A 16,382-nucleotide genomic window follows, 5' to 3' on the forward strand; every position below is an offset into this window, starting at 1 on the left:
TTGGAGAAGTCGTGAGGGGAGGAGGCCATGGTAGGGACCTCAGGTAGTCCACTGAACAAGACAGGAAGCCACCCGGGGTTTTCAGAAGAGGAGTGACAAATGTGGTATTGATTTTCAAGGAGTTATTCCGGCTGCTGTGTGGAGAGCGGACGGGGTACGGGGTGAGGAGAGAGCGCCAAAAATGTCGAGTACTACAATGATGTAACAAACCACCGATAACTCAATGGCTTCAAAAAACCACCATGTATTATTTCCAGGAATCATGGGGGTTAGCAGTTCAGGCCGTGATCAGCTGGACTGTTCTCCTGCTCGTTACAGTCAACTGGCAGCTCCGCTGGGGCAGGAGAGTCTAAGATGGTCTCATTCACACATCAAGGCCTCTGGCACTTAGCTCATCTTGGCTGGGCCTCTCTCTCCATAGAGTCTGACCTCCCTTAAGGCAACCGGTTTCAAAGAGCAGAGACAGGAGAGGCATGCCGTCTTGATGCCTCGGGTCCAAATCTCACACGTCACTTCTATCACATTCTATTTATCAAAGCCAGTACAATGCCAAGCCCAGACTCACGGGGGAGGCAAAGACTCCCTATCCTGAAGAAAGGAGGTGCAAATTGCTGGAATCCTGTTTTTCAATCTGCTTCACAAGACAGAGATTTTATGGTGGCTTGAACGAATCCAGTGGCAGTAGTGATGGTCAGCAGGCAGATTCAATGCCAGGATTTGCTGATTAGTTGGATACGGGATGATTCGTCAACCAAGAAATGAGAAGGATGAAACTATTTACTCAGCTAGGACAGGAAGAGCTGGTTCAGGGGAGAGAGAGAGAGACAAGGACAAAGAGAGACAAAGAAAGATACATGCTGTATCTTCTGTGTCACAAACTAGAAGAGGCCAGGGGAGAAGGAAAGTTTTATTTGTATCACTAGGGCATCACCCTCTTCCAAACAGTCTGCCTTGGTTTCTAAGTTGTCCAGTACCTTCTCCTTCATATCTCCTGTCTTCTAAGAAACCAGTGAAGACGCAAAGGATCAGTTTATATAAAAGAATATATAAAAGCTCTTTCTGAGGCGCCTGGGTGGCTCAGTTGGTTGAGCATCTGACTTTGGCTCAGGTCATGATCTCCCAGTTTGTGAGTTCAAGCCCCGCATTGGGCTCTGTGCTAACAGCTCAGAGCCTAGAGCCTGCTTCATATTCTGTGTCTCCCTCTCTCTTGGCCCCTCCACTGCTCGTGCTCTGTCTCTTTCTCAAAAATAAATAAACATTAAAAAAAAAAAGCTCTTTTTGTTCATTTGGGTTGAGCTGTTTTTGTTTTTTGGCTTTTTTTTTTTTTTTTTTGATACTTGTTTATAGAGCTCTCTGATCAGTTTGCTTTCTGGTCTCAACAGAGAATAACATAAGAACAGATTAATTCACTAGCAGTGGAAAGAAAAAAAAAATCTGTTCTTTAGAAAAAGAAAAAAAGGAAAGAAGGCTGGGATAATTATAGAATGTAAATAAGGCTTGCAGGGCACTATAGCTTTCAAAAGGCAAGTTATATAGAAAATTACTACACTCCAGGATCTGAGAACAGATAGGAAAAGGAAAGAACAAAATAAGAAGGTTTTTAAAAATATTCTAAATCACGTCTTAAATTTTCCTATAATTATGTCAACCACTGGGGATGAGATATAGGGAGCCAGAATTTTTTCCTAAATAACATGAGCATAATTTCAAAGAATCACTGTTTCATTATCCAAAACAAAGACTACAGATACAGAACCAATAAGCATTCTCATCTAGGCTTCAACCCTGAAGACTACGGAAAGATATGTCAGGTAATTACAATTTAATTAATATTGTTACTGTGGATGTTTGTTCTAACATATTCAAACACAATTCAAGTGACTTTGAAGACCCTCACTGTATGATTCTATTCAACTGAACACACATTAACTGAATGTCAAATGGAAATTAGACTCTCTAAGGGGCGCCTGGGTGGCTTAGTTGGTTGAGCATCTGACTTCAGCTCAGGTGTTGGTCTCACGGCTCATGAGTTCAAGCCCCGCCTCAGGCTCTCTGCTGTCAGTGCAGAGTCTGCTTCAGATCCTCTGTACCCACCCCTCCCCTCACCCCTCCCCTACTTGCGCGCATGCTCTCTCTGTCAAAAATACATAAAAACATTTTTAAAAATGTATGCTGTAAACCCTAACGCAAATCATTAAAATAACAGTTACAGCTGATAAGCCAACAAAGGAGAGAAAATAGAATCATTTTAAAAAACCGAAACTCAAAAATCATTTAAAAATTAACTCAAGGGGCGCCTGGGTGGCTCAGTCAGTTGAGCGTGGACTTTGGCTCAGGTCATGACCTCAGGGTTCCTGAGTTTGAGCCCCACGTTGGGCTCCCTGCTGTTAGCGTGGAGCCAGTTCCCAACCCTCTTTCCCCCTCTGCCCCTCCCCTACTTGCACACTCTCAAAAAATAAACAGTAAAAAATTTTTTAAAATAATCTCAAAAGAAGGCAGAAGGAGAAGGAAAAGGGAACAAAGGGTAGGACAGATTTAAAAAATGGCAAATGATAAGACTTAAACCTAACTACATCATAATCACACTACATGTTACTGGTTAAAACACCTCAATTAAAATAGATTGTACAGCAGGGTGACTATAGTTGATAATATTATTGTATATTTGAAAGTTGCAGAGAGTTTATATTTAAAGTTCTCAACACAAGCAAAAAAATTACTTAACTATATGTAGGTGATGGACGTTAACCAGACTTACTGCAGTGATCATTTAATTATGTCAAATATATTTAGATTTTAAATTATTATGTTGTACACTTGAAGCTAATATAATGTTATATGTCAATTTTAGCTCTATAAAGCGCCCCCAAAAAAGGGGAAAAAAGGCCAGACATTTCATACTGGATTGAATTAAAACAAACAAGCAAACAAACAAACAAAAAACCCAACTACATGCTGCTTATAGGAAATGCATTTCAATTCTTTTTTTAAAATAGGCATCACACCCAACATGAAGCCCAATGTGGGGCTTAAACTCACATCCCTGAGATCAAGAGTTGGGACGCTGAACCGACTGAGCCACCCAGGCATTTTAAATTCATTTTAAATATAAAGACACAAACAAGTTAAAAGGACAGGGAAGGATCTGCAATGCTAACACTAATCACAAGGAAGATTAGTGGTACTGTTAATATCTGCCAAACTAGATTTGAAAGCAAACAATACCAGGGATAAGAAAGTCATTTCATAATGACAAAGGGTCAATTCACCAAGAGAACACAATAATCCCAAACATTATATGTACCTAATTACAGAGCTGAAAAATGCATGAAGCAAAAACTGCCAGAACTACAAGGAGAGACAAATGCGTAATTATAGTCATACCTCTCTCAATAATTAATTGCTAGAACAAAGAGCAAATCAGCAAGAACATACGAGACCTGAAACACACTGTCAACCAACTTGCCTTGACATCCACAGCACATTATGACATAATAGAAAACTCTACCTAATGGCAAACAGCAAAACACACGACTGAACACTGAATACATTTTCCTCAAATGCAGATGAAATGCTTCTACCACAGACCACATTTTGGGCCAAAAAACAAGCCCAGGTACATAAAGACTCGTGTCATGCAAGGTATGTCTTCCAACCACATGGAACTGATTCAAAATCAGTACCAAAAGGTACCTGGAAAAATCTTCAAATAACTGCAAACTGGCATAGTTCTAGTCTGACCCATGGGTCAAAGATGAAATCAAAAGTGAAATTAGAAAATTGTTTTAACTGAATGAAAATGAAAGTATAACATATCAACATTGATGGGATGTGAATTAAGCAGAATCTGGAGTAAATTTCCAAGACTAAACACGTAAGAAAGGACTCAAATCAGTGACTCCAGTTTCCATATTAAGAAACTAGAAAAAGAGTGGGCGTACCTGAGTGACTCAGTCAGTTGAGTGTCCAACGTGAGTTTGGTTCAGGTCATGATCCCAGGGTCATGGGATGGAGCCCCACCTTGGACTCCATGCTGGGCACGGAGCCTGCTTAAGATTCTCTCTCCCCCGTCCCCTCGGCCCTTCCCCTGCTCGCACTCTCTAAAAAGAAAAAAAAAAACAAAAAACAAAAAACTAGAAAAAAGAGCAAAGGAACCCAAAGTAAAAGAAAGAAAAGAAATAATAAATATCAGGCAAGAAATCCATGAAATAGAAAATAAAATCAAGAAAAATCAAAAGCTGGTTCTTTTGAAATCAATAAAAAACACTGGAATCAACTGTGGCAAGAGCTACGCTCAATGTTGATATTTCAACTATTTATCTTGCCTCATTCTAAATTTGAAGAAATTACGAAGGAGACACAGGAATGTCAGATATATAGACTCAGAGGTTCCACTTCTACTCTACATACTTCTCTCCGAGAAAAGAGGCATATCCATCCTCGGGCAAACCACACAGCTGTTCCATGCAGTAGTTTCTTCATAAGCTAAATAAATGCAATGATCAGGTCATCTCTAAAACCTCTCTGGGCTCTAAGATCTTCTACATGCCACATAAGAGGTACATGTCTACAATCAACAGCTCTAGCTGACCTGAATGAGACATCCCGATAAAACCCTGGGAACCTGAATTAGCACTTTCCTCAGAAATAACCATCTTGACCAAAGTGTAAAAATGGGGCAATCCGCCCATAAATTCATGTTTAAACATCAGCCTTGGGAGAAAATCAAAAAGAGGAGTTCAGCTGAACACCAAGCACCGATATGACTAATTACTTGATTCTTATTTCTCTGCTTATCACCCTTGTAACATGGCCACCTTCGATTGATTAATTCTTACTCACTTTTGTCCTCAATATTATTCCGTCTTGTAACAGGAATTACACATTTCATACGTGTGTGTATGGAATTACAAAATTAGAAACTTACAGAGGCTAAGATGGAACGAGGGCCTCTCATAACCTATTGGTCAACCGTCTTCCTGTGGGCCAGGCATTTTAATTGTCTGAGATATTTAGGAACCCTCTGCGGCTACCTTTTAGCAGAAAATTACCTTCTATACATATATTACAGATAAGACTGAAATCTGCCTTCAGTGTACAGATCCTGATAACCAAGTAGACTATTCTTGCATAGTAATTTTATTTTATTTTTTTTTAGTATTTATTCATTTTTTCAGAGACAGAGAGAGACAGAGCATGAGCGGGTAAGGGGCAGAGAAAGAGAGACACACACACAGAATCCGAAGCAGGCTCCAGGCTCCAAGCCGTCAGCACAGAGCCCGACGCGGGGCTCGAACTCAAGAACCGCGAGATCACGACCTGAGCCGAAGTCGGACGCTTAACCGCCTGAGCCATCCAGGCGCCCCGCATAGCAGCTAATTTTGAAAGCCCGGGTTCTAGCTCCAAGCCACTTGACGCCACTTACTGGTTGTATGACCCTGGACAAATTATTTCACTTCTGAGTATTAAATGAATTAACACAGTAAAGATACAATCATCCTTTCCCATCTGGTTTGATAAAAAAATTACCAGGAACTAAGAAAACTCTATAAAAATCATTAAAACAGCACTTTATTTTTTTATTTTCATTCATGTAGTTAACATACTAGTGTTGTATCAGTTTCAGGTGTAAAACAGGCCGATTCAACAATTGCATACAGCACTCCGTGCTCGTCAAGTGTACTCTTAATTCCCTTCACCGACTTTACCAATCCTCTCACCTACGTCCCCTATGTGCTCTGTAATTAACAGCCCATTTTTTGGTTTGCCTTTTTTTTTCCTGTTGTTCATTTGTTTTGTTTCTTAAATTCCACCTAAGAGTGAAATCACATGATATTTTTCTCTAACTGATTTCATTTAGTATAATAGTCTCTAGCTCCATCCATGTTTTTGCAAATGGCAAGGTTTCATTCTTTTTTATGGCCGAGTAATATTCCCTTGTATATATACACCATTTCCTCTTTATCCGTTCACCAACCGGTGGACACTTGGGCTACTTCTGCAGTTTAGCTATTGCAAATAATGCTAAAACAGCACTTCAGGTAAAACTCACACTTCACTCAACTTAAAGCAAAGTTATATAGCGATATATTCTAGTGGCCGGGTCCGTGCTATGAAAACATAAATATATATAAGCAGTAAAGATAGTTTTACTATGAAAGTGGATGAGCTTTTATGCTCAACCAGACAGTCCCGTGACACTGCAGACCTCCCAAATCCTCCCTAGTTAAACTCAGATAACTTAGAAGTATTAAAACTTTTTAAAATATTTATTTATTATTTTGAGAGAGAGAGGGACAGAGTGTGAGTGGGAGAGGGGCAGAGAGAGAGAGAGGGAGACACAGAACCGAAAGCAGGCTCCAGGCTCTGAGCTATCAGCATGGAGCCCGACGTGGGCCTCGAACCACCAGACCACGAGATCATGATCTGAGCCAAAGTCGGACACTTACCTGACTGAGCCACCCAGGCGTCCCAAACTTAGAAGCATTGAATGCAGGCCCTATGGAAGACCTTTCGCTACTGAATATTTTAAAATTTTGTCAAGCACTGGGCCTTACTTGTTGCAGAATGTGTAACTTCATGAAATCCTGGGGTATGCTCTCTAAAGGATGGGCCTAAAGCCTAAGTCAAGTTACGATCTCCAGAAAGGGCAACCACTTATCCCCACCGAAACCCCTTCCCCAATCGTGGAACAATGACAGTTGCACTGATGCACTCAAGGTTACCTGGAGACTATAAAGGCGCGGGTCACAGTACAGCGGCCACTCAACCATTGTGTGACCAAAGGACGACCTATGTGCTCAGTCTCATTTCCTACATCTGTAGAGACACCCATGCCATGAGATATTGAGGATTAAAGGAGGGAAAGAATAAAATGTCCCCGCCACCCACACTCGCACCCAGCACTTCCCAGTTCATATTCATTTCCCTTTCCTTATGTTTCATGTCACCTTTTGATATTCTGGACAAAACCCACCTACAGGTTAAGACGTGTGGTTTCAATGTAACCGTGTTCCTTCACAAGATGCACTTCGAAGCCACTGTGGCATTAGAATGGCGTGGGAATAATCTCCTGACAGAATTAAATGAGACTGGTACCACGTCTGGAGTAAACGCCCACTTCAGAGGAAATAAGACCAAGCATTATCAAAAGCGGAAGAGAATCAGTCCTATGATCGCTATCACTTTCGGGAAGCAGCTTCAAGAAATACCTAAATCTAGTCAATTTTAACGGATTCAAACATCATTTTCCAATCACATTCAACAGATGAACGCTATTGTTACTGACAGCTAATTTATTCTGGGCCTAGTCGCAGGGGTAGTTTTCTGTACAATTTTTTGGAAGGTGGTTATTTTCATTTAAAAACCGACCCTGAAACTTCCTGAAGCAAAGCATTCTTTCACGTGCAGAACTCGGTCCAAACCAAGTGGAGAGCCGCACAGATCCCAGAGCCACAACCCGACGCGTCCCGGGTTTGCCACTTGCAAGAGGACTGGGTGCTGTAACTATTTTTCATTTCATCCTGTTGGGATCGGTCTAGCTCAGGTGGCTCTTCTTAAGTGCATGTCACAAGAGCCCTCTGGATAGCTGTGGCCTCAGTCTGGGGACGAACTAGATCATTCTGGGATGCCCAGGGACTGCTTTTACAAACACCACTTCCCACTCGGCCCTGAGTTTTCACGACGCACTGGTATAAACAGCAGACATACGGGAAAGCAGAAGGCTAGCGTAACCGTCTAGCCTAACCCCAGAACAGCCGCACACTAAAGCCTACGAACATTTAAGGCCGAGCAACCCATCACGGTGACACACACAGTCGGAGCCCTCAAACAACGTTTGGATCACAAACACTTCCCTTCCATCTTAAGGGCAACTTATTCAAATCGGAACCGTACGTCCTCGAAGTGTACCGCCATGCCACTCCTCTTTTTTTTTTTTTTTTTAATCCCAGGGAACCTGGTGAGCAACTGGGTACGAAGAACTAACGAGAGAATCGGCAGTAACGAACATGAGACCTCAAACCCCCAGCATGGACGTAATATAAAAGAGAATCGGGCTAGATCTCATCTCACTCATTCTTTCGGTCTTACAAATGGCATTTTGTGTAAGCTCCTGGATTCGGACTCGAAAGAAATGAACTTTAAAACGGGTCCCGCGCCACGAGAAATCAGAAGCGGGCGCTCACTCTTGCGCCGCTCACCTGCCTGCGGTCAGCAGGGGACAGCGAACAGACCACCTGTCCCCCCCCCCCCCCCACCCCCCACCCCCGCCCCGGCCCCCAGCCGGCTGGCTCTTCGGGTGGCACAGTTTTCCTCCCGCGCTGGTTAGGCGATCTAGGAGGGACAGATTTCTTTATTGCAAACATTAACAAAAGCAAAGAATGCAACACACACACACACACACACACACACACACACACACACACACACACGGACGATGTGCGGCTGCTCCTTTCGAGGAAAGCCCCTCTCTGAGCGCTCCGCCCCAGGAGAACGAGGCGCCCGCGGGGGACCGCAGACCCCAGGACGCTCACACCGCCTCGCTCCGCCCCGACCTCGGCCCCGAGGAGCGCGGCGCGGGGCGTCGCGCACGCCGGAAGGCCGCGCCGCCCCGCACCGCCGCGACAAAGCCACGGGCGCGGCGGCCCGGCCTTCCTCCCGGGTCTGGGCCGGACCCCGGCCGCCTGGCGAGCGCAGGCGCCGGCCGGCGGGGCGCGGGGCCGCAGAGGCCCGGCCTTCCGCCCGCCCGCAGCCCGGCCGCCGGGTACTCACACACGCACAGCTCCACCACGTACGCGTAGTAGGACCAGACGACCACGAAGGTGATGAAGAGCACCGGCACCCAGCCCACGCCGCGCTGGCAGCAGCGCCAGAACGTCCACGGCGCCATGTTCCGCTGGCGGCTGCAGAAGCCGGCGCCCCACGGTCGAGGGGAGCGCCAGGCCCCCGGCGGCGGCGGCGGCGGCGGCGGCGGCGGCGACTCGGCAGCTCCGGGCCGCTCCTCGTCCAGGCGCCCCGCCTCCGAGGCCGAGCCCGAGCCCGAGCCCCAGGAAGAGTAGATGGGAGGCCCCTCCGCGACTCCTCCCCCCGCCTCGCCCGGCCGGGTCCCGCCCCGGTCCTGCATCCCGCCGCCCCCACCCCCACCCCGCCCCCGCGCCCACGCCCGCCCCGCCTCCGCGCGCCGCAGCCCGCGCCGCGCCTCCGGGGGCGTGGCTCCCGCCGCCAGAGGAGGCGGGGCCCGGGCGTGGGGGCGGGGCCTGCGCCGGCGGCGGCCGTTGGGGGCGTGGCGGGGCTGGGTGCGGACCGGCCCGCGGGGCCGAGAAGGAAGCGAGCCCGGAGCGGTGCGCGCGGCGACGGACGCTTCCTGGATGGCTGCCCGGGAGAGGACGTGGCTCTCGTGGGTTGCGTCTCACGTCGGGGGGGCAGCTGGGAATGATTTCCTTGGCCGGGTCGTGGGCCTCGGGCCACGAAGTACGGAACTTGCTCCCCTGGGGTCCTGCGGACTCTGACTAGTCGGGGCCCATTTTCCGATAAGGAGCAGACCGTGCCACCCTCAAGTGCGGGCGAGGAATGGGCATTGTTTTAAGCTCCTCCGATGCTTACGATGGCATCTCAGGTTAGGAACCCCTGTACTTGGAAGTAATATGCTCCGTATTGCAGGCAGAACTGACAGATGAAAACACCCCTTTGATCCCTCCTTCCCAGGAGGAGGAGGTGCCCAGGGGCGACCTCAGACCCCAGGGCGTTATCATTTTTCGAAGATGGAACTGGTAGTTGCCTGAGATTTAGTATAGAAGCCATGTAGCATCTGGCAATTTGATCTGGAACCCAAATTTAAGATCGGGTTGTGAGAAGTGGAGGAACCACCGGCTGCCTGCCCCCCAAACGACTACTGAATCTTCGAGAATTTATTTACAAGTGGGGCACCTGGTCATAACAACCCTGAAGCATCACTCTGAAGACATCATAATACAAGGTCAGGAGCATGACGAGTTATTCCACGCCGCATTTCCAGTTGCTCTCATGTCTATTTTGGTTAGACTAAGATTTTAATTAGCTACTGCTCTCCACGTCTCCGTGAGATGGATTTCCCCCTTTTATGGGTGTGATAAAAAGCTGGTGAGAGCAAATAATATGTAACCACCGCACACCGGTGCTAGAAACAATGAAGGATGTGGGAAATATTTTGTTGTCCCAGATTCTGTGTCTTGAAAGTGGCGTTAGTGGCAAAACTGACAGCAGGTTGAAGGCATTAAAGTCGAGCAAATTCAGCTTCTTGTCCAGAGAGGCTTCTCAAGGAGGTTTCGGCTTCAGGCTGGAATTTGGATTGACAGGCAAGACCATAACTTTAAAGCCTTTTTCCTTCCTGCCATCTCTGTATATAAAAATCATCCTCGTAAAGCTCAGTACAAATGCCATGTCCTCTAGAAGTCATTCTTAATCTGGGAATGATTCATTTCCATTGTGCCATTTTGCTCATAATACACATATTGGTTTCCTAGGACTGCCATAACAAAGTACCACAAACTGAATGGCTTAACACAACAGAAATGTATTGTCTCAGAGTTGTGAAGGCTAGAAGTCCTAAATTAAGGTGACGGCAGGGCTGTACTCCCTCTGAAAATGATAGAGGATAATCCTTGCCCATTTCTGGTAGCAGCCAGCAATCCTGAGGATTCCTTGGCTTGCAGCTATATCACTGTAATCTCTGCCTCGATTGTCGCATGACGTTTTCCCTTCCTGTGTCTATATCCGTCTTTCTCTATTGGATTGAGTACCCATCCTACTCCAGTACTACCGCGTCTTAAGTAACAATATCTGCAAGGATTCTATTTCCAAATAAGGTCACGTTCTAAAGTACCGGGGGTTAGGACTTCAACATATCTTGTGGGGAACACCATCCGACCCACAACAACACACATATTTTTCATAGTTAATTGTAAATGTCACCTTGCCTACTACCTTGTGAGATCCTTGAAGGTAGATGGTATCTACACATCTGATTTTCTCCACAGTGCCTTGTGAGTGGGAAATTTTCAATAGCTTTTTCTTGAGTGGATGTTTAAATGCTTCCGTTATGATCTAGCTATTCTTCCTAACTTCTGGAGTCACCAACCGGATCACATTAGTTTTGATTTCTAAACGATTGTCACGTGTCCTAAGAAGGTGTCGATTCTACATGGGATCGAGAGAATGTTTCTGATCTATTGCCTTGTCCTGAGATATTCCACATTTTCAGGGAGGTAATAACATTTTCATTCTTTTGAGAATTTTTCTATCTTAAATGACGAGACATGAGTTAATGTTCCTTTGCCTGGAATCACTAAGAACCTGCAACTTAGATGCCTTCCTTCCTTCTCCACGTTGGGCTGGTGATTTCTCACCATCTCTGCTACTGATTGTGACAACAGAGTATCATTAAAGACTTTAGGCAGGGTAATGGTGTGAGTGGAATTACATGTTATCACAATCCCCCGGCCTTAGGGGAAGAATGGACTGGAGGAAAGAAAGACTAGCGGCAGAGAGACCAGTTAGGATAATGCTGCAGTCATGCCAGCAACAGGTATGGTGGCCCGAACTTGGGTGTGGCAGTGAAGAGAGTGATAAGAAAGCTATTTAGGGCTTCAGATCAACTTTGACATACCCACTCTGCTCCAAAAACACATCAATAGTAAATATAAATCTAAACATAGGAAACTAATCAGACCAACTCAGGTTCAAACCTCCAGTCCCAACTTCTATTGTCCCCTGCCCTCAATAAAGGGGACAGAAAAAAGTGCTCAATCCCTTGGATCATGGCTTTTAGCAGAGGCCGAAGGACACAGTGCAGCTCCCTGACCTGGAAGTAGACCAAACTGCCAGCTGTGACTCGATATGGTGTCCCTATTATTACCACCATCTAGGAACCTCAAAATGCCATTTCAAGTTCAAGTTTTGAACTACAAGATGGAGAAGAGTAAGGGCAGCTAGAGGCAGCTATGGAACCATTAGACAGGGTTTACGGAAACCATGTGGATATGGAAAGAGTGAAGAAAAAAATACAAACTCACAAATTCAGAATCAAGTAACAATGCCCAAACCCACAAAGATACTAAGAAAGAATGCAGGGACGCGTGGGTGGCTTAGTCAGTTGAGTGTCCAACTCTTAATTTCAGCTCAAGTCATGATCTCATGGTTGTGGGATCGAGCCCCATGTTGGGCTCTGTGCTGGGCATGGAGCCTGCTTGAGATTCTCTCTCTCCCTCTCCCTTTTCCTCTGCCCCACCCCTGCTTGCATTTTCTCTCCCTCCAAAAAAAAAAAAAAAAATGATCACACACAAAAAATTAATTCATTCAAAACAAAATTAAGCAATCTTAAAGACTGCTTAAAGACTGAAGCAATCTTAAAAAGACTTCCAAACTCTATATTGCATGCCCAAAGAGGTAAAAGAATAACTTCTATCTAAATAGAACAAGAAAATATGAAACACATAATAAACAAAAACGGAAAAAGAGCAGGTGGATTTGAAAAATATTTAGGAATCTTCAAGATAATGAAATATTGTTGTCAAATTTAAAAAATCGATCAAATAAGTGTAATCTGGACACCAGAGAAGAGGGACTTAGCAAGTTGGAAGACAGCGCTGAGTAACTCATGCAGAACACAACACAGACAGTTTTCTTTAAATATGAAAAACACATGGAAAAACACTTATATTAGCAGGCTTCAACATAAATCTTTATTAAGAGTTCCGGAAGGGGGTGCCTGAGTGGTTCAATTGGTTGAGCTTCCAATTCTTTTTTTTAAACTTCTTTTTATTTTATTTTTGAATTTATTTATTTTAATATAATTTATTGTCAAGTTGGCTAACATATGGTGTATACAGTGTGCTTTGGTTTGGGGGGTAGATACCCAAAATCCTAGAGGAGAAAACAGGCGACAATCTCTTTGACCTCAGCCGCAGCAATTTCTTGCTTCACACGTCTCCAAAGGCAAGGGAATTAAAAGCAAAAACAAATTATTGGGACTTCATCAAGAGCTTCCAACTCTTGATTTCCGCTCAGGTCATGATCTCATGATTCATGAGTTCAAGCCCTGCATTGGGCTCTGTGCTGACAGTGTGGGGCCTTGCTTGGGACTGTCTCTCTCTCTCACTCTGTCTCTGCCCTTCCCCTTCTCTCTCTCTCTCAAAAAATAACTAAAAAAACTTTTTATTTAAAAAAAGTCAGTTAAGCGTCCGACTTCAGCTCAGGTCACAATCTCTCCGTCCATGAGTTCCAGCTCCACGTCGGGCTCTGGGCTGATGGCTCAGAGCCTGGAGCCTGCTTCCGATTCTGTGTCTCCCTCTCTCTCTGCCCCTCCCCCGTTCATGCTCTGTCTCTGTCTCAAAAATAAATAAAACGTTAAAAAAAATTTTTTTAATAAAAAAAAAGAAGAGAATGAGAATAATATTAAAGAAGTAAGTTTTGAAGAGATTATACATGAGAGTATTTCATAATTGAAGAAAGATGTAAGTCTTATGTTAAAATGGTACTTGAATATCAACCAGGATAAATAATGATAAATCTTTACCTAGACAAAGAGTAGTGAAACTATTGAACGTTTAGGAAAAAGAAAAAACTCTTATAGAATTCCAGGCGTAAAAGTTAAATTACCAAAGAAACACCGATTAGACTGATGGCTGACTTCTTATTAGCCATGACAGATGCCAGAAGAGAATGAAGTAATATTTTCAAAGTGCTGAGAGAAAATAATATCCTTAAATTTTATCCCCAGAGAAATGATTACTTAAGAATAAAGACATATTGAAAATGCAATGAATGGAATGGGAGCAAATACTTTTAATCATATATCTGCTAAGGGATTGATATCAAGAATATATAAAGAGCCCCTATAACTCCACAACAACAAAACCAGACAACTCCATTAAAAAGTGAGCAAAGGAGTGCTCACTTCTGCAGCACATATACTAAAAAGTGGGCAAAGGAGTTGAATAGATATTCCTCCAAAAAGTTATATACAAATGACCAATAAGCACATGAAAAGACACTCAACATTACTAACCATTAGGAAAATGCAAAACAAAAAAATGAGATACCACTTTACAACCATTAGGATGGCCATTATGAAACAAACAACATGGGTTCCTGGGTGGCTCAGTTGGTTAAGCATCTGACTTTGCTCAGATCATGATCTCATGGCTTATGAGTTCGAGCCTCACATCGGGCTCTCTGCTCTCAGCACAGAGCCCGCTTTGGAGCCTCTGTCCCCCTCTGTCTCTGCCCCTTCCCCACTCGTTCTCTCTCTATCTCAAAATACATAAAAAACAACAACAACAAAAGAAGGAAATAACAAATTTTGAGGATATGAAGAAACTTGGAACACTTGTATGCTGCTGGTGGGAATATAAAATATATTTATATATAAATAGAAAATATAAAACTTGTGTAGCTGCTGTGGAAAACATATGGCAATCCCTCAAAAAATTAACCACGGAATGATCCTATGATCTACTTCCGGTGTATCCCCCAGAGAAAAAAAGCAGGGACTCACACAGATATTGTACACCCACGTTCATAGCAGCACTATTCACAGTTGTTGAAAGGTGGAAATGAAGACACCATCCAAACATCCATCTTATCAGTTCAGAGCACTAGAGGTCATTTCATCCCCAGGCATAGCTGAAGGAACCAAGAACTCATAGGCCTAGGCTCAAGGGATGGGAATGCTTGCTTATCATCAAAGGAACTTGTAGGACAAGTAGTTAATCAGCACTTACCCTACAGATATTATCACCACATGTTCCCAATGAAATCTCTAGCATGAAAAAGAAAGTGGTTTTTTTTAATGTTTATTTTTGAGAGAGAGAGAAAGAGAGAGAGAGAGAGGGAGACACAGAATCTGAAGCAGGCTCCAGGCTCTGAGCTGTCAGCACAGAGCCCAAGGTGGGGCTCAAACCCGTGAACTGTGAGATCATGACCCGAGCTGAAGTTGGACGCTTAACCGACTGAGCCACCCAGGCACCCCTATTAGAAAATAATTTTCAATATGCAGAGAAGTTACGAAGATGCTACAGAGAGTTCCCATATAACCTTCACCCAGCTTCTCTAACGTTAGTATCTTACACAACGATGGCGTAATTCTCAAAAGTAAGAAATGAACCCTGGTACACTTTTCACTAAACTACAGGCTGGTTTTTACCAGTTTTTCTGCCAATGTAATTTTCTGGTCCAGGATTTGCATTTAGTTACCATGTCTTCTTAGTCTCCTTCTGTGCACTCAAACTGCAGTAGGTGACTGATGTCAGCCTTCTGTGACCTCTTCAGAGACCTCAAGGAAATATCAAAAGCAGGAAGAACCGGGAAGCCAGTTAAGCAGAAGCATGCAGGCAATATTTTTGGACAATCAGATATGATAGAAACATAACGTATTAAGATGCCCTAAGGGTCTTTCTCATGTCTATGTGGAAATCCGAAAACCTTAAGTTTTACAACCAAAGTATACCTTGTGAAGCTTACAAGCACATATACCCCTATACGCTTTAAATTCTAGAATCCCCTGTTTTTAATTCCAGAATCGTTTTTAATTCTGGAAGCTGTGGAGCAGTTCTTCAGGGCAATCTGAAAAACTCCCAGTCTACTGTCCTCAGGAGGATAATGAATAAAGTGCTTCCTAACCTACTTGGAGGTTGGCTTTCAGTCAACACTTCTTTCTCCGGCCATTTCTCAGACATTCCTTGCCTTGCACGGAAAAACACTTTTGAAAAGGACTGATCAGGCATTTTGTGGAAGGCCCCTCGATTTGGGTTTGTCTGATGCTTTCCCTTGACTAGACTGGGGCTATGGGTTTGGGGGAAGAAAACTGCAGAGATGATGTGCTTTTCCCCTCCGATCATGTCAGTGTGGACATGCTCTTACTGGTAATATCAGTCTGGCCTCCATCCCTTGGATAAGATGCTATCGCTACGGTGAAGTCACAATTTCTCTCTTTCCCTACACTATTCATTGGACAACAGTCATTAAGTCTGGCCGCACTCACGGAGTGGGCAGTTAAATTCTACCTCCCGGAGGGAGGAATGTCAAAGAATGTGTGGACATCTATTTCAGCCGTTCACAGTGATTGGAGGTACTTTGAGGCTAGAGGCTATGCAAATATCCTGTTTCTCTGTGAGGTTTCTCAAATTGTAACATCCATCTGGGGACCTGGGCTGCGGCCAGGCCTTTTTCTTTGCTGCATCGTTGACTAATGATCTGTTTCTTGACTAATGAGATACAGCCAAAAAGGGAGTCCAGAGACGTAGCTGTCATGATGAGGTGACAGATAGATTCCTGACCCTGATGACCGCAAGAGTTTCTGGTTTGGTTACGTTTATGTTTGCACATCTGGAAGTCTGTCCTCCAGA

The 16,382-nt window shown here is 44.3% G+C and overlaps 1 protein-coding gene and 1 long non-coding RNA gene across 4 annotated transcripts in view; both read right to left on the bottom strand.

The window, feature by feature from the left end:
- The window catches only part of ZDHHC20 (zinc finger DHHC-type palmitoyltransferase 20), a 71,785-nt gene extending 62,810 nt beyond the window's left edge, over positions 1-8,975 (bottom strand). For all 3 annotated transcript variants that reach the window (XM_049647344.1, XM_049647343.1, XM_049647345.1), the window contains exon 1: positions 8,773-8,975. In XM_049647344.1, the coding sequence (XP_049503301.1) occupies positions 8,773-8,890 (118 nt within the window). In that variant the 5' untranslated portion in view covers positions 8,891-8,975. The remainder of the gene's footprint in view (positions 1-8,772) is intronic.
- LOC125934066 (uncharacterized) lies at positions 229-8,259 on the bottom strand. The gene is made up of 2 exons (XR_007461199.1): positions 3,385-8,259; positions 229-800 (listed from the first exon to the last, which is right to left on the bottom strand). It is a non-coding gene; the product is annotated as an uncharacterized LOC125934066 (long non-coding RNA).
- Positions 8,976-16,382: the final 7,407 nt, after the last annotated feature.

This window comes from Panthera uncia, assembly GCF_023721935.1.
Source record: "Panthera uncia isolate 11264 chromosome A1 unlocalized genomic scaffold, Puncia_PCG_1.0 HiC_scaffold_16, whole genome shotgun sequence".
In the NCBI taxonomy this organism is placed as follows: Eukaryota; Metazoa; Chordata; class Mammalia; order Carnivora; family Felidae; genus Panthera; species Panthera uncia.